Raw genomic sequence first — 18,866 nt, 5'->3', positions numbered from 1 at the left:
AGGAGAAGAGCGTGCACACTTTCTGGGGAACTTTGGGAGGCAGTGGGTTAGGTGGGTTAATGAATGTTCATTATAAGCACTAGGTGGTGGTATAAGCCCACAATAGTTTATTTTATTGCTACTGGGGATTAGCCTGAGCTGTAAAGAAAGTGAGGAAGTGAGATCTGAATGTTGAAAGTACATCTCATTCAGCCTCAGTTTATTATGCTGCCCTGCACTTACTCCACCAAAAATGAAATCAGTCAACATTCTCAAAAGTTGTCTATAAAGTCTTCCAATAAAAAATTATGTATCTCCCCAATTTGATGGAAATTTTGAATGGCTATTTCTGCCCTTTTGGAGTTTAGGGAATTTGTGTTTAGTTTTACTCCTTTCTCTTTTTTAGTTCAAATATATATGGTGTACATTGCTCCCCCACCCACCTCCCTGCCTTTTTAGAACAATTATACTTTGTAAAACTATGGTTCACAGTATTGTAAATGAGGGTCTTACCTCTGTCCATATTTAATCTTGACAAAAATCAGTAGTAGTTCATGACATCACAACATAAGAGAGCATCTATGTACAAACATATACAATTTTATTGATATCTCTACAGACTACAAGAATTTTAAGTATAGTCACAATTGCTGAGTGCAACAGAAAAATAGTAATTTGTCATTTTCTGAAAAGATGCAAAAATTCTGAGGATGAAAGAAAGATACATCAATGATATCATCGGTTTCTTATTTCCTAGAGTAAAACATCACATAATTAAGTACTAAAAATTATAGGTTATTAGAGATTTTGATCTTGTGTACGTACACTTGTCCAAAACCACCACCTACTTTATTTTCTGACTTTGCAGTGAGAAGGGTGGGCCAAAACTAGAGGGAAGCAGTGTGAGAGGAGAGGACTTGCTCAAATTTTCCTACTGACTGTTGTGGCCTCGGACAGGCAGACTCTCCCTTTTTGAAGGCGAGAGCACTCTTTCAGGGGCACTGGAGGCCAGAGAGTGAGTTACAGGCATTCTTCTCCCCTTAAACACAGTCCAGTTCCTAAGAAAATGAATCCGAGTGGCCCTGGGAGCTAAGACGATAATCAAGGAAGAGCTGTTCTCCCTCCTCGCTGAGATCAAATTCAAGAAAATATACCTATCGCAGAACAGGCACCTGGTACTCATTTCTCCTCTGAACAAAGAATGAATAATAAATTTGGACCTAATTTAGTAAATGATTGTTTTGAGCATTTCTATTAAGAAACTATTGAGAATTAGTTTTCCACTTAGCTTTACATGCTGCTGAATTTTTTATGCTATTTCTGGTGTTCTGTGATGTCACATGTATAAGATAATCAAAGCCTAGATGTTTGAATTGGAATAATTAATGGTCAAGTCACAAAGGAGAAAACCACAAGGAGTTGTTATTAAGAGTTAATGGGGCACCATCTGGTCAGCGTTTGCACAGAACATTTGTTTTGGGTTGTGACACAAAATAAATAGCAGTCGAGCCATCACTGTATCTCCTACATCTCGCCTCCCCTGAACCCCGCAGAAGTGGGGCCCCGGCACCAGCCAAGGTGAACTCACGGGCCTCCTTAGCTGCCATAAAACTGTGGTTATACAGTTTGGCTGGACACTGGAACCACATTGGGGGCTTTCAAAAATACTGATGTTTGGCTCCCACTCAGAGATTTTGATATAATTGGGAATTTTAAAAGCTCCTTAGGTGATTCTTATGAACAGCCAAGGTTGAAAATCACTTCCCTACCTAAATATGTAAATAAATGCACCCTTTCAGTGCTTGTGGTTCCTCATCAAAGCCTTTTCCACTCCACTCCGGCTTCCATGTTCCTCCCCACCCCCACATCCTTGCATCAGATCGGCACTTCCTCTCTCCCCTTCCCAAGTCAGACCTCACCTGGTCTGCATTTCATCCTTTCAGGGTTATGTTGTCTGTAAATATATATGCTAATCCTGCTACATGACGACCATGCTCCCCGGAATGGTGGTATCCCAGCATACTATGTCCTGGCAAGTACTCTGGCACTGGGGGCAGTGTGTATATGACAGAGTACCTTGTCACACACCAGGCCCAGGCTACAAAGGGCCGAGGGGAGGACGCTGTGAAGGCTGCCGTGTTTCTCCCCCCAGGCACAGAGCAGAGCCTGACAGGACTGTCTGAGTCCCTGTGGCACCACCCTTCTGAATGAAAGTGGCGAGTTAAGACATGGGCCCACAGGGGCAGGAATAATCTCACGGGTTTGCTCCTGGGTTATCCCAGCGATCCTGAACCAAGAAGAGGATTTTTAGTTTACATTTCTAGACCCTCTTCCTTTTCCCTCTGCCAAACATCTTACAACCAATTTCTCCAAGAGCTAATCCTAATTTTCTTCAACCAACCTAGGGCACATACATTTTTTTTCCTTGTTCAAAGCAATGGTCCCCCCTTAATGCAGGTAGCTGACAAATGGTACCTTTAGAACTAGACATGTAGGTCACGTGAAAGGACTCTGGCTGTGCATGTGTTCCTTTGCAACCCCCTGAAGATCTTTGAGAAATAGAGACCTGGATTCTGATTTACTAGCTTGAGAATCATTCACAGGCTATAGATGAGATCTGAAAAATGTCTCTGTGACTGAGTTACAGGAGAACATCTCACTCAGCTATGTCGCTGTCCTTCCAAAGCTGGTCCGACAACGACCGTGAGGGTGACCGGGATGCTAAGTCTGTGTCTCAGTGTAGTCTATGTAGGAAGCAAAATCAGTAGTGCTGCTTTTGTAAGGAATTAAAATAAATGATAAATCAGTCATCTTTCTTCCAAACCCCAGGGTCAATGGATGATTTCAGGATAGGAATTATTGCTTATTATTAGAACCAGAGAAACAAACATGTCTACCTTCCCACTGATGAACAGAATGCAAAGGCCCATTGTCTCCTGGGATAAGAAAGGCTCATCACCTGAAGGAGTTAGAGGGAGATAAAGTCAATCCGTAGAGACCGTGGTTTACAAGCCTTATTTTCTGATGCTACCTTGGCAGACAGAATGTAATTTTGATGCCAACTAGGCTCTGAGTCCTTTTCTCTATCAATCATTGTCCAAGTTATTAAGAGTATTTTTCTTATGTTCTAAGATAGAGGCAAGACATTTAAAGAGTAGATAAGAGATATTTAAAGAATTACATGGATCAATAGTACTCATTTGCCAAAGACAGTGGTGTTGACGGTGATGCTGATGGGAGGAGGGCGGTGTACGCGTTCACGCATGTGCTAAGGTGAGTGCAACGGAATAGAAAAGTTCAAAGAGAAAAACCACATCCACATTAGATTCTTATTATTGCTATCTCTTTGAATTATAAAAATAATTTTGATACAGTAAAACCTCATTAATTTGTATTCCACTAATCAGGAATTTATGGGATCAAGTTACCCTTACATTATGAAAGGGTTTATAAAAACAATATTGAAAGACACATTTAAAAAGAATCTCTTCTTTACAAGCATTTCAGAAGCACCTGTTTACTTCCAGTTGTGCTAACTTTTGATCTATTCATTAAAGCCAGAGTTTTAAGCACTTCTGTGAAACACTCTCTTGTCCTTTTTGGTATTTTCTTTGTATGCTTTAAAATATTCTGTAACTGTTATTTTTCTACTGATTCATATAAGCTTTCTCCAAAATAGCATTTTATTGCATATTGAACCACACTTGTAATTTTGGGTATAATAATTTCTCTTGTTAAGACACTGTGCACTTATGACATTCAATTTTATACAAGACATATATTATATATTCACACTTAGCCTGTCTTTAAGTGATGTGGAACAGTGGCTCGCATTTGGGAGCAGTGTGGGCAATGGGTGGAGACGTTCGTGGTCGTCATCACTCAGGGGCGGCTACTGGCGTCTGGTGCACAGAGGCCGGGGATGCTGCTGAACATGCTGTGGTGAAAGGACAGCGCCCCGCAGTGAGGGTGCAGCGAGCAGCCCGCCGCGGAGTACCCTAGTGAAGAACAAGTCATCTCACGTCTTACTGGGCCTTCACAGACAGTCATTGAACTTAATGCCACTTTGAACTGAGTTTCATTGTTCCTAAAATAAACTAACATTTTAGATTTTTTAAACATTTTTTAAAAATATAGAAATGATAAGTTATCTATTCAGAAAAATCAGAAAACTGGGTCCTTGAAACTGAGACTGCACTGCAATCTGACTATCAGTGTTTCCCAAATCCTAGTCTCCAGTTTCTTTAATATTCTTACCATATAATTTTATGAATCATATTGTATTTCCAAGTCAGGTTTTGTTACCCCAAGGCTGTTCACAGGAGTCTGGAGATATTCATGGAGAAGGTTTTACGAGAAATCAGGCGAATTCAAGGACACTGAGAAATGCCATCTGGGTACACATTTGCTGCTTCTTTCAAACATCTCTGCTCTTCTCAAAATTAGTAAGAATATTTAAAGGAAGTACCACTTCAAACAAATTCACTAAAAATAAAAAATAATCTAAAAAACCCAAGAAATATTCAATACTATTTTGGCTATTAAAATAAACTGGCCTTTAGGAAAATGGTGGACTCTTAAAACACAGATATATATAAATCTAGTAAGATCTTGATTAATTGAAATTCAATAAACCAAACTCATTAATTCTTTAAAAAAATTCTTTTTGAAGGAGCAACATATTATAGGATGAGTCCTAGCATCAGCATATATTGATTTCTACTTTTGACTCCTAGACTTACGTTAAATAGAGAGAGTAGGTGTGTTTGTTTTGTTTTGTCTCTAGTTGTCTGCTGAGTTATGAGAGATGCCTTTGACCCTGTTAAGGATATTCTTTATTTCATTTTGAAAACAGTTTTTAATAAGGAAAAGGTATTTGGTATTTACTGACAGAATCCTCTGGTTTATAACAAAATTACTGATTTTGTATCATTCAACTTTCTGTGTATTTCTGTTGCACATAATGGTGACTGAGGCCAGCATAGCAAAAACACTGCCATATTTTATAAAGATTTTCAATAAGTACTGAACCAAAATTATTTTCTAATGAAAGCCCTTGTTAGTCAGAAATGTAATAAATTGGAATCTCTTTCCCAAAACATTAACTGAGGTTTTACTGAATCATGCTAAAGAGAATGACCAGTTTGGTCTGTGTCAGGCTGCAAGAGCACCTTTGGATTGAAGACCCCACTGGGTTTGAACAGTAATATACTGTGTAATTGGCAGACAAGGATACAAATGGAGCATTAAAAATGTATCACTTTAGAAACAAACCAGAGTGTGTGAATTAAGTTCTCAAAGCTAACTGCATTGTTCTTGTAATCTAGTTTCCCCAAACCTGTCAGTCAACTCCCTTGCAGAGAGTAAAACTGGGCTGAAAAAATGCTTTGAGGTGTCCCAACCCTGCATGGTTTGTGGCTAAAAATAGCAACTTGTCCTGAAAGTGATAGAAATGGAAATAATTGTGTTAGAAATAATTTACTATACCAGCAATACTTGATTGTGACTGAGAACTATCAACGATGTAAGATACTATGGAGCGAGAGGAATGTTAGTCAGACTTTTGCCATCAGAATTTGATAATGTTTTAGTATAATTAAAATTAGAGATGAGAAGAAAATTTGGTTTTGTTTTCTTTTCCTTTTCAGTTGGGTATGACAAATGTACTTGAAATGCACTGATAATTTCTAACGCAGATTTTTAAAACTGTCAGGTGTGGCCCATTTTATAAAAATAGTTTACCATTAATCTTTTTTTCTTCTATCACAACATGCTTTTTTTCTTTTCCTCTTAAGATGTTAATTTATCATGCAAAGATTTTTTTCATTAAGTGCATTAATGCTTTTGTTTGTACAGGGTTTTTTCAAATCAGGAGAACTCCCCGTAGTTCCTGAATATAAATCCTTAGCAAATAATGTGCCAAGATGATACCTCCAATCCACGTGGGAAAAGGCAAATTCAGCCATACCTCGGGATTCTAACCAGGGTTCCAGACTTTCGGTTGTACAGTGTCTCTGATAAGTCTCTCTTATGATAACTTCAGATGGACTGTAATGGAACATTTTGTAGAAGAAACTGGCTTCTAGCAGTCGGATAGTGATGCTGGGAAAAGATTTGGTTTCCCTGAATCATGGTTTCTCAGAGCAGCCCCAGCTTCTTTAGAAGTTTAGAACTGGTACCATTTCTTATCCTTATATTTCAGCATTAACTGCAAAGAAAAAATAGTCACCATTAGATGTTAAAAAAATCTTCAAAAGTGTGAATCAAACAAGCTCCTAATTAAGTTAATCATGAATATCTCAGTGTATCTTAAATCTTATAAAACGTCCTTAATTTTGTAAAACAATGGAAAGCAAGTCAAGCTGTAAAGACTCAGCTGACAGGAAATCACTTTTAATGACTGAGACACAAAGGAGTGTGTGGCTCTCAGCTGCCATGTCCTTCACACCTTCCAGGGCGAGCACATCGTCTGGCCACGCACCAGGTTAGCGCATGACGCACAAGGTGCATCCGCTGTATCAGCACTAACGGGTCATGCGCTTTTGAGTTACCCCAAAGATAATGAAGTATCAGTGTGTTACAGTATTCTCTAAAAAGCGTTTTTCTCCCAAATGCTGGGGGTAATGGTAGTACTTATGCTGTAATGAGATTCACGTTACCTTGCCTCTGGCACAGGATGTTACAGCTGCATCTCTGTTTAAGCTTTCCTGTGCAGAGCCTGAATGTGTCCAATTATTACTGTGTGAAGATGTCTATATTTTCTTAGGCAGTTTACCTCATGTGCATGTTTGGAAAATGCTTCTGCACTGGTCATCATGCCCGCAGTTTTCTCCTCCAGCTCTCCTAGCCTCTGCCCTCTCTCGTCCAGTGCGATCCGTGCGCGAGTCAGCTCTCCCATCACCCCGCCGGCAGCGCCTTTCACCCCTTCGATGCCACCGGGCCCAGGAATGTGTTGCGCTAGGCTGCGGGACGCTTTTCCTGCTGAAGCTTCCCCAACTGGGAATTCAAGCGATACCAATTTTAAACATTTGTCAGTCATTCAAATAGTCAGTCAAGTTTATCATCAAAGTAGTTATATTAAATTCTACTGCCATAATTCTCCAGTAAGAGACATATTTGACCCTATCCTAGATTTGGAGATATTAGCAACCCCAAAAAATGCCTACAGAAGAGACGGTGAGAGTTCCAGCCAAGATGGAGGCATAGGTAGAGACCCGTTGTTCCTTGCACAACCAAAAGGACAACCACCAATCTGAAATCAATAAACAACAAAAAATGCCAGAAAATCAAAGTGCATGGAACTACAACAACTAAGGAATTAAAAAAAACTTGACCAGAACAACCAGACCAGTAAGGTGGTGGACATGCTGGCCAACTCAGAAAAACAGGAGAAACACAGACATTGGGGGCGGGGCTGGCTGCCCAGCTTACAGGGCCTCAGAGTTGCCCTGTGGGTTACAGGGCAACTGGCTGTGGGTTACAGCTGGGGTTGCCACCGCAGGAGAAACTCCCAGTCTCACAGGAGAGTCAGAGAGTCCATTGAAAAGTGAGCTACAGAGGAGCAGGCGAGCCATTCCCTCTTTGGCCCCTCCCCTACAGGCAACACCACAGCACAACAAGGAGGGTTGCCCACCCAGGTGAATACCTAAGGCCCCGCCCCTTACAACCTATCAGCTGCTCCAAGACAAAGAAATATGGCCCAAATGAAAGAACAGAGTAGAGCCTCAGAAAGAGAGCTAAGTAATGAGGAGATTGCCAACCTATCTGATGGAGAATTTAAAGCCCTGGTAATCAAAATGCTCACAGAACTGATTGAGCTTGGTCAAAAAATGAAAAAACAAATGAGGGATACCCAAAGTGAAATAAAGCAGAATGTTCAGGAAACCAACAGTGACAGGAAGGAAAACCAGAACTCAACACAATGATTTGGAATAAAAGGAAAAAATAAATATCGATCCAGATCAAAATGAAGAAACAAGAATTTGAAAAAGTGAAGAGACTTTTATAAACCTCAACCTGAAGTGTTCCAGTATCCAACTTATAGGGGTGCCAGAAGAGAACAGGAACAGCAAGAAATTGAAAATTTATTTGAACAAATAATAAAGGAGAACTTCCCCAATCTGGTGAAGGAAACAGACTTCCAGGAAGTCTAGGAAGCCCAGAGAGTCCCAAAGAATTTGGACCCAAGGAGGAACACACCAAGGCACATCATAATTGCATTAGCCAAGGTAAAAATGGAGAGAATCCTAGAAGTAGCAAGAGGAAAGGAAACAGTTACCTACAGAGGAGTTCCCAACAGACTATCAGCTGATTTCTCAAAAGAAATCTTACAGGCAAGAAGGGGCTAGAAAGTATTTAAAGTCATGAAAGGCAAGGACCTACATCCAAGATTACTCTATCCACTGAAGCTTTCATGTAGAATGGAAGAGCAGATAAATTGCTTCCCAGATAAGGTCAGGTTAAAGGAGTTCATCATCACCAAGCCCTTATTATATGAAATATGAAAGGGGCTTATCTAAGAAAAAGAAGATCAAAAATATGAACAATAAAATGACAACAAACTTACAACTATCAACAAATGAACCTAAAAGAAAAGAAAAACAATGGAAACAAAAACAAAGCAAACAACTAGAACAGGAACAGAATCAGAGAAATGGACATCGCATGGCGGGATTTCAGTGGGGAGGGGAAGGTTGGAATAGGGAGGAAAAAGTACAGGGAAGAAGAAGCATTATTAGTAGGAATAAGGTAGACAGGGAGAGAGAAAAAATGGATGGGAAGCAGAGGACTCAAAGAACTTATATGTACAACCCATGAATGTGGACTAAGAGGGGGTAATGCTGGAGGGTTGGGGAGCAGGACAGAGGGGGGATATAGGGGGAAAAATTGGGAAAAATGTAACAGTATAATCAATAAAAAATATTAAAAACAAAAAAAACACAAAAGTGACTGTGAGCAATATTGTTGCCATAAGCCTTTTCTGTGTGTGTGGATTCCATACAATATGGCATAATTACATTTTTTGGTTATTTTATTTTATTTTATTTTTATTTTAAATTCTTTTTTAAAATTAAATTATTTTTTTTTTTATTTTTAGAGGGAAAGGGAGGGAGATAGACAGAGAGAGAGAGAAACATCAATGTGCAGTTGCTGGGGGTTATGGCCTGCAACTCAGGCATGTACCCTGGCTGGGAATCGAACCTGGGACACTTTGGTTCCCAGTCCGCGCTCAATCCACTGAGCTACACCAGCCAGGGCGGTTATTTTATTTTTTAATTATGGTTGACATACAATATTGTATTAGTTTCAAGGGTACAATGTAGTGATCTGACATTTATATATACCTTATGGAGTGACCATCCTGATCAATGTAAATACATCTGACACCATATATAGTTATTAAAATGTTATTTGACTATATTCCCTATGCCATACTTTACATCCCTGTGGCTATTTTGATAACTAGTTTGATGACTGTCCATTTGTACTTCTTAATCCCTTCACCTTTTCCACCCAGTCTCCCATCTGGCCATGGCCAATTTGTTTTCTGTATCTATGAATTTGTTTGTTCACTTAAATTTTTTTTAATTTACTTTTTTTTTTAGTCAACTACTGCTTGTTTGAGGTTTTTGGATCTTTGATAGATTTGGGGAAAGCCTGCAGTGTGATCTGAGGCAGGCCGCTTGTAAGGGGGTGCCACGGGGAGAGGCTCAGGCCAGGCAGGTGAGTTGGGTGGGGCAGGGTCTCAGGAAATCACCAGGGCAGAGGAAGCAGTGTTTATCTGGTTGGTTAATGGAGAGCACAGATTTGGTGGGTGGGAGGGGAGCTCCCCAAAGAACAAGGTACTGAATGCTTTTGTTCCTGGAGAGAGTTGCTCTGACCCCTGCCCCTTTAGCCCTCACCCCGAGGTTAGTCAAATTTAGTCCCTCCCCTAGGCCCCTGGTGCTTTTTGAGCTGTTTCCCCTGTGCTGGAGCATAGAGCTCATGGATTTTTGAGTGAGTGAGTCTGTGTACAAACACCTTAAGAGGTTCTCCTCAGTCTCTAGTAGCCCCTTGTCTGTCTCAGATGCAATGCCCACTGCTCTTCACACCCAGATGTTCTGGGGACTCTTCTTCCTGTTCCTGGAGGCCTGCGCCTCCAGGGAGGCTAGTCTGGGGCTAGACCTCCAGCTCCTTAGGGGACCTCCATGACTGACCATTCCCTCCAGAGTCTTCACCACACTGTGTATGTGGGACCTGCCTATTCTGAGTCTCCACCCCTCCTACCAGTCTCGATGTGGCTTCTTCTTTATATTCTTAGTTATAGGAATTCTGTTCAGCTAGTGTTCAGGTGGTTCTCAATGATGGTTGTTCTATAATCTAATTGTAATTTTGATGCGATCATGGGAGGGGGTGAGGAGAGTTTACCTACTCTGCCATCTTGACAGGAAGCCCCATAACTGCATCCCTGATGTTGCCAAGTTGGGATGCTCGCAATATATGTGAACTCATATTTAACCCTCACGAGTGCCTGTTCCAATCTCAGGTCTGTTCTTTTGTCTAGGTTTCAGCCGGAGTCTTCATTCCAATGTTCCCTGTTTATCTTGCTATTGGCCTTTGTAGGTCTCAGTTGTTATTTTTAAATCTCTTGGGGGTTGTGTGTGTAAATACGAGAGAATGGGGTATGTGCATGGTGGACATTAACACACAAATGTTTACACAAGACTTACTTTATAACAGACAAAAAATTTACCTGTCACTTACAAAGCTCAGTTTCATTTAATTTTAATGAAATAAACATTTTTAAATGGAAGAACAGCTTGTCTTGGTAAAAATTTAGTAAGCATTTCCAAAGAGGTAACATTAGGAATGGAATCTAGATCTACTTTTTAAAAATAAGAGACTTGTTGGGATATAATTCACATACCATAAAATTCATCCTTTTAGTCAGTGGTTTTTAGTGTGTTCACAGAGTGCTACAGCTATCAACATTGCCTAGTTTAGAATACTTTCACTGCCCGGAAAGAAAGTCCATAGCCATTAGCAGTTGCTCCCCATTCCCTTCCTGCCCCAGTGCCTGGCAGCTACTAATCTACTTCCTGTTCCTGTAGAGCTGCCCATTTTGGACATTTTATATAAGTGGAATCAATAATATGACGTGTGGCCTTTTTTGGTTTTCCTTCTTTAACTTAACATGATGTTTTCCAGGTTCATCCATGTTATCCAGTTTCATGCCTTTTTTATGGCTGAAGAATATTGAGTGTATGGAAGTACCTAGATCGTTTGCATGGGTAAAAGTTTAAGAGAAAAGGTTTTTGATTGGTAAGATTAAATGGTGATGAGGTATTTTGGAAAACACTTCCTCCCCCACCCTTTTTAACCCCTCTCCCTTTTGGAATCCATTAGCCTATTCCCTATATAATGGGTCCTTTTTTACTTTGTTTGCTTGTTTTGTTTTTTAGATTTCACATATAAATAAAATCATGTAAGTGATATTATGGAATTTGTATTTCTCTGTCTGACTTACTTCTCTAAGCATAATTCCCTCTAGGTCCATCCATGTTGTTGCCAATGGCAAGACTTTATTCTTTTTTGGGGTTGAGTAATATTTCTATATGATATATTTGCAACTAAGTGACAGGATGTGCTAACTAATAAGATGTGATATATATATATTATTATCAAATTCATCTTATTATCTTATTCATCACAACTAGTATCTTATTCATCACAACTAATATAACATTTTTATCATCTTTATTATCACAACTAATAAGATGTGAGATATACAGATTCACATCTTCTTTATTATCTTATTTATCACAACTAATATAACATCTTTATTATCTTTATTATCACAACTAATAAGATGTGAGGTATATAGATTCACATCTTTACCCAATCGTCTCTCTCTGGACGGACACCTGGGCTGCTTCCGTATCTTGGTTACTGTGAATGATGCTGCAATGAATGTAGGGTGCATATATGTTTTGAAGTACTATTTTGTTTTGTTTTTTTTGGATAAATACCCAGAAGTGGAATTGCTAGGTTATGGGCAGCTCTATTAAAAAAAAATTAAAAAGGAGTATCTGTACTGTTTTCCATAGTGGCTGTACAAATTTACAATTCCACTAACAATGTATGAGGAAAATACATTTTCAACTTCTTTCTAAAAATGTTCCTTAGTCTCTTTCTACTGCTTTCAATTATTGTTCATCAGAGTCTCATTGGTAGATATTAAAAGTAATTCATTCTGTAGCACTGATAAACCTTGTGTTCTGAATAAAGAATCTGTTTTTTTTAGCAGTGGTTAAAGACATACTGATTAAAAAATGTTTTTTTTTTCCAGACTTTAGTAATTGAATGTCTTTACCATGGCTTGCAGGCATGATTTACCTGCAAATGACACATTTATTAGCTTACTCATTATTTGTGTGAACTTTATTTTCTGTTTTTGTTATGCTACTTCCTACTACAAAGTGATCAATTTTATTCAAAAGCAAAATAATCTAGTCTAGAATTTGAAGTCATATATCACATTAAGTTACACACACACACACACACACAAGTCTTCTGTTTTGTGATATAAATTTATGATCAAGAGTTTACTCACAGAGCTCTTCTCTATCAAATGTCTGTCCACTTCCACCAAACAGTCCCTTTAGAAAACCTCTGTTTTGAGCTTCTGGTGTTTCTATGGGAGTAAACAAATCTCCCAGCATGTCCTGTATCAAATAAAATAAATAAATCAATAGATCAAAAGAAAACATTGTGATTGTTAGAGCACATTGTGAAGACATTTTTTTTATTGTTGTTCAAGTACAGTTGTTTCTATTTTTGCCCCATCATGCCCTCCTGCCTCACCCATCCCTGCCTCTCACCCTTGATCCTACCCCCCTTTGGCTTTGTTCATGTGTCCTTTACACATGTTCCTTAATGCCCCTTCCCCTATTTCCCCTATTATCCCTTGCTCCCCTCTCGTCTGATTACTGTCAGTTTGTTCTTTATTTCAATGTCTCTGGTTATATTTTGCTTGCTTGTTTGTTTTGTTGATCAGAGAACTAAAAATGGAACTGCCTTTTGACCCAGCAATTTCGCTGCTGGGACTATACCCTAAGAATCCTGAAACACTAATTCAAAGAACCTATGCACCCCAATGTTCATCGCAGCACAATTTACAATAGCCAAGTGCTGGAAGCAACCTAAGTGCCCACCAGTAAATGAGTGGATAAAAAAAAAAAACTATAGTACATTTACACAATGGAATACTACCCAGCAGAAAGAAAGAAGGAGCTCCTACCCTTCACGACAGCATGGATGGATCTGGAGAGCATTATGCTAAGTGAAATAAGCCAGGTGGTGAAAGACAAACACCATATGATCTTACCTATATGTAAAAAGACAGTTTGCTTTCCATATTTTTCTGGTGATTTTTTTCTTTCCCCCAGTTTACTACACTTGGTTTATTCCCCTTTTTGTCCTATTACATTTTTTCCCTGACTCTCCACTCCTTATTAAACCTAGCATAAAAACACCCAGGTTTAAACACTTCTTCAGGTTTTTATTTCCTTATGAAGATTCCCATGTCATGTAAAACTTACATTCAATAAATTTGTATGCTTTTCCCTTGTTAATCATTTTTTTGTTACAGGAGTCCCAGCCAAAAGCTTGGAAGGCTTAAGGAAGATGGTGTTTTTCCTTTCCTACACAGGCTTGGAAGAGTTCCCTGTTGATTAGATTTTGTTTCAAATCTACCTATAATTGAGCTGCTGGTTCTGGCACTGGAAACTACAAGAATATTCCCAATCACAAGCAAGCGGGAAGTTGCTGGTGATTTTTGCTTTGCTCCTGGTTCTATCTCTGGCATTTCCTTCTCCTTCTTTTCCATGCCTTCTTTAATAATTGACATCCTAAAATTTTCATTTTTCTGTGCTCTTCTTCCCTTTATACTCAGAAAGCATGGGAAGATAATATGTTCATTCTAGGGTTAATTTTCACCCGATCAATGACTATCAAGTTAGACTTCTGGTCTTTTTCAATTACTGTAGCCTCTGTGTTCCTAATCCCTCTCCTAAACCAAGCATGGAGTGCCCTGTGAAATGGGAAGCCTTTGGTGGTATATGGAGAAAGGTTGGATTTATTTTTATATCAATCACAAATTTATTAAATGGCTCAAGATAATTTAAATGGGTCAAATAGGCAGCCACTACCTGGTGAGGTGCAATTGTTCTCAATATTTGGTGTGCTTTAGAATAACTGAAGAAAAATCTTGTTAGAAAAACAGATGCTCAGGCTTTATTCCATGCATATCAAATCAGAATCTACAAAGACATGCTCTGGTTATCTATGTTTTAAATTTGCTCTCCAAGTCTTTCTAAAGCTGGTCAAAATTTAAGAACTATCAATACGGAGAAAGGAACTACAACCAGAAATCAGGACATCTGTGACCTAATACCGGTTTGCTTGTGAACTTGCAGCATGACTTCATCTTCATCACCTCCCCTCGTCTCTGCTCCCCAGACCAGTACTCTTCCTTAATCCTTTCTCTTTGGAAATGGCAGTGGTAGTATACCATCTAATTAGTTCCCCAAGCCAGAAACCCAAAAATAGTTACTGATTCCTGCCTTCCCCTCACTCCTACCTCTAATAACCCTCCAATCCAACTGATTACACTTCTAACCTATTGAATTTGCTGACTTTTCTCCACCCGCACTGCTGGCTGCTGTATTTGAAGCCACTGTTATTCGGGGCATACAATTATTTTTAAAAAGCCTCCTAATTGTTCTCCCTACCTTCAGTCTTAATTCTTCAAAACCACTTGCCATACTGCAATCAGAATATTATTTTCAATAAACAAATTCACTAAATGTTTTAAAAATTTTTATTTATTTATTTTCAGAGAAAGGGGAAGACAGGAAGAAAGAGAGGGAGAGGAACATTGATGTGACAGAGATACATGGATCAGTTGCCTCCTACAGGTCCCCAACCACCACCCACAAGCCAGGCATGTGCCCTGACCACGGGAATCAAACAGGCACCTTTTTCCCTGTGGGGTGATGCCCAACCCATTGAGCCACATCAGCCTGGGTTGAATTTGCCAAATCTTTTAAATGACTTCCTGTTGACTTCCTGTTGCTCTTGGGATAAATGCCACATTCCTTAATGAGTTTACAAGGTGCTCCAAGCTCTATTCTTAACTAATTCTCCAGCACCATCCCTCTACTCTTTTCAATTCCCAAGTCTGAACTTTGTTGGTAGTTTCCCGAACCTCTGGGCTTTCGCATGGCAATACTTAGTCAAGAGTATCATGATGGCCTTGACTGCCGTGGCTTCATGGGTTAGGCATCGTCCGGCTAGCCAAAGGTCACAGGTTTGACTCCTGTCAGGGGCACATGCTTGGGTTGCTGGCCAGGTCCCATGATGGGAGTGAGCCAAAGGCAACCATCGCTGTTTCCCTCTCTTCCCCCTCTCTAAAATTAAATACATAAAATATTTTAAAAAAAGAATAAATTTACCATTTCCATCCCCAGCCATCCATTCTCATGGGTAAACTATTCCCCCTTCATAATCCTTTCTAACTAGCCCCTCCCTCTGTTCCTCAGTCCAGTGCCCCCCTTACACGTCTCCCCAGAACCGGCATGGCCATCTATAGACAGACAGCCTCTCCAGAGAGTATTGGAGTTGTCAGTTTGCTTCTCTCTCCCTCCACACCTGCAGATAGGGATTGTATCTTCTTTATTATTTCATTCCTAGAGCTTAGCCAAGTACTAGGCAAACAGTAAAAACTCAATAAATATTTGTTGAATAATGACAATAATACTTATTATTATTTATTTTTACAACTTACTATATTCTAGAGACTGTGCTCAGTGCTTTATATAAATTCCTCCTTAATTCTCACAATAATGCTCTAAGGTAGAGCATACAGGTAGGTTAAGTAAAATACCCCAAGTTATACAAGTGGGCAAAACAACTTAAATAGTTCAGAGCTTGTACTATTAACCTCTGTGTTATAATGGATGGATATTGGTTTTATTATTTGTAAAGTGAGGGGATTGAACCAGTAGAATTTCTAAGATATTTTCAAAAATTTTGTGAGCACTTTTACTTGCCCAAGGTTACATAGGTTTTTATATTTATTCTGATCCTAGGCTCTGCTTATCTGTTATGATGAAATTCAAATGCCCAAATGCCCAATTCTAACCCACAGAATAAATATGTATTTATTTTATATGGCTCTTAACTATATTGTTTTCTTCAAAAAATGTCCAAGAACTCCCTGAATTGTGAGCAAAGTTTTTGTGTGTGCATACATATTCTCTACCTGGGAGGGAGGGTTTATCATCTTTCAGAGCATTCTCCACAGGCAAAAAACAAAACAAAGCAAAACACAATAAACAAAAATTAACCCCTAATATGCATAGTCTTCACATTTTCCTCTCTTTCTTGTTTTTTTCCTGTGTATACCTAGAACTGTACTAGAACTTGTTTAGATTCACAGTGATGAAGTAACATTCAGATATATTCTAGAAAAACATATTTATTGTTTGGTCCAATAATACTTCAGCTTTTTGATATCTCTCATTCTCTTTCTTTTTACAACTATTCCAATGATTTTTCCATAAATGGCCGGACCTACCTGTAGATTATCACACATCTCCTGGCTGTATGTTAACCGCTGAATTTCAGTTGGAGAGACGAGGTATAATGCCTGTCCTTCGTTGGTGAAACAGAATGTCCGTGCTATCCGCATGTCTGTCAGTGGCAGATAATTAACATCCAACATTGGGCGGAGACTAGGTAGGCTGCATGGAAAAAAGCAAATCCATATTTCATATTCAAATTGTTGGAAGCTTTTAATTTCTCTGTATAAAATTTGCAAATCCTTAGAGAAAAACAATTATGTTGATATCACTATTTTATGGTTGTTTCTTTTTAATCTCCTGAAGTCTCAGGGTTAATAAACTGACTTTGATATATAATCATATACACAAAAAGCATGGGCACAGTTCTTCTGTCTTAATCTATCTAGATACTTAGCAAATGTCCTTGAAGAATGACTAAATGCAGTGGCCAGCAATTTCAGGATACTTTTTGCAGCTTTTCATAGGTTCCTATGATATGGTTATAGTCTAATTATGATAGAAACACTGCTGCTAGAAAGTGCCTAATTGCATACTGGGTCTTTTAAGGCAATATTCCTGAGTCTGAGGATGCAATGCACTGATGGATACATGGAGTAGGTCCAGTTCACTGTGCTTGGGGATGGAGTGCCCTTGTTTCCCTTTCCTTTACCCCTCTATACACAGGAAATGAAAAGTTACCAATGACTTAGGGCACCTGCACTGAAGGCGTGATTAATAAATAAGCACAGCCAGGGCTGAAAGGGAAGGAGAAAAAGTTTTAAATAAGAGACGAGAATTTGCACATCCAAATGAATATCCCCAATCTCCAGTGTCTTACCAAATGGCTATGTGCTTATCCCAATGTTGTAGCCAATGATTTTGCTTAAATCCATCAGACTGTCCCTTTGGATACTGTCATTAGAGCCAGTTTAACAACCTACTGAAGAAAACCAGTCTCATTGCTTTTAAATCATACCTCTCATGCCAAAAGGAAAAAAATAGACTTTTAATTATATCTCAAACTTTGGAATCATCCTACTAATCCCAGTATGCACACTGATTTTAAATTATTCCAGATCATAAAATCAGCACCTTGAAAAAATAGAGCTAATTTCTTATATCAAAGTAGCTTATAATTACAATTTAAATCCTAGAACCTTACCATAGGAAATGGGACCTGAAATATGTGCTGTTGGAATGAGCTTTTCATGAGGTTCTAGCACTGTGCTGTCCAATGTAGTGACCGCGAGCCACACATGTCTAGTGAGCAGTTGACATATGGCTTGTCTGCCTTGAGATATTCTGTAAGTGTAAGTTATATACTAGATTTCAAAGACTTAGAATGAAAAAATGTCAAAAAGTATATGTTATGGCATTTCAAGTAACTAAGCTCCTTAGGGCAAGAGTCCAAAACAAAGCCAGTTAAGTAGACACCCATGATAGATTCAGTCAAGTTAATGCGTGATGGTGGAAAGAGGGTAATTTATTAACATATGTAAAATGGAGGATGCAAATCTATTTTCCATGTCCTAGGGAAGCTATAAGGATCAAATTAAATTCTGTATGTACAGTGCTTGCTTCGGCAGCACATATACTAAAATTGGAACGATACAGAGAAGATTAGCATGGCCCCTGCGCAAGGACGACACGCAAATTCGTGAAGCATTCCATATTTTTAGAAGACCAAATAAGAAGCTTCTCAGACAAAAGAAGTCTAAAAGAATACACCTCCACTAAACCAGCTCTGCAAGAGATGCTAAAGGGACTGCTTTAAGGAAAGAAAGGAAAAGAGAGAGTGAGAGAGGAACACACGTACATAAAAGGCAATGAATAAGTACCTATCAATAATAACCTTAAATGTAAATGGATTAAATGCTCCAATCAAAAGACATAGAATAGCTGATTGGGTAAGAAAATATGACCCACCTCAGGATTAAAGACCTGCACAGGCTGAAAGTGAAGGGCTGGAAACAAATTTTCCAAGCAAATGGACAGGAAAAAAAAAAAAAGCCGGGGTAGCAATACTCATATCAGACAAAATAGACTTCCAAAAAAGGTCCATAAAAGAGACCCAGAAGGTCATTTCATAATACTCAAGGGAAGAATCCATCAAGAAGACATAAATATTGTAAATATATATGCACCTAACATAGGAGCACCCAAATACATAAAGAAAATCTTAGAGGACTTCAAGAAAGATATTGACAGCAACACAATTATTGTGGGGGATTTTAACACCCCACTATCAAAAATGGACAGATCTTCCAAACAAAATATCAACAA

General features: G+C 38.9%; 1 protein-coding gene and 1 non-coding gene across 5 annotated transcripts in view; one reads left to right on the top strand and one right to left on the bottom strand.

Moving 5' to 3' along the window:
• Positions 1-407: 407 nt before the first annotated feature.
• The window catches only part of STXBP5L (syntaxin binding protein 5L), a 346,905-nt gene continuing 328,446 nt past the window's right edge, over positions 408-18,866 (bottom strand). For all 4 annotated transcript variants that reach the window (XM_045851924.1, XM_045851926.1, XM_045851925.1 and 1 more), the window contains 4 exons: positions 16,598-16,763; positions 12,572-12,683; positions 6,755-6,975; positions 408-6,187 (listed from right to left, as the gene is read on the bottom strand). In XM_045851924.1, coding sequence (XP_045707880.1) covers positions 6,146-6,187; positions 6,755-6,975; positions 12,572-12,683; positions 16,598-16,763 — 541 coding nt within the window. In that variant the 3' untranslated portion in view covers positions 408-6,145. The remainder of the gene's footprint in view (positions 6,188-6,754; positions 6,976-12,571; positions 12,684-16,597; positions 16,764-18,866) is intronic.
• LOC123827677 lies at positions 18,154-18,260 on the top strand. The gene has a single exon (XR_006787318.1). It is a non-coding gene; the product is annotated as a U6 spliceosomal RNA (small nuclear RNA).

The sequence above is a fragment of the Phyllostomus hastatus genome, unplaced genomic scaffold (genome assembly GCF_019186645.2).
Source record: "Phyllostomus hastatus isolate PE091 unplaced genomic scaffold, TTU_PhHast_1.1 phas_contig_86, whole genome shotgun sequence".
NCBI classification, from domain to species: domain Eukaryota; kingdom Metazoa; phylum Chordata; class Mammalia; order Chiroptera; family Phyllostomidae; genus Phyllostomus; species Phyllostomus hastatus.
This window is presented reverse-complemented; position numbering and strand designations above follow the sequence as displayed.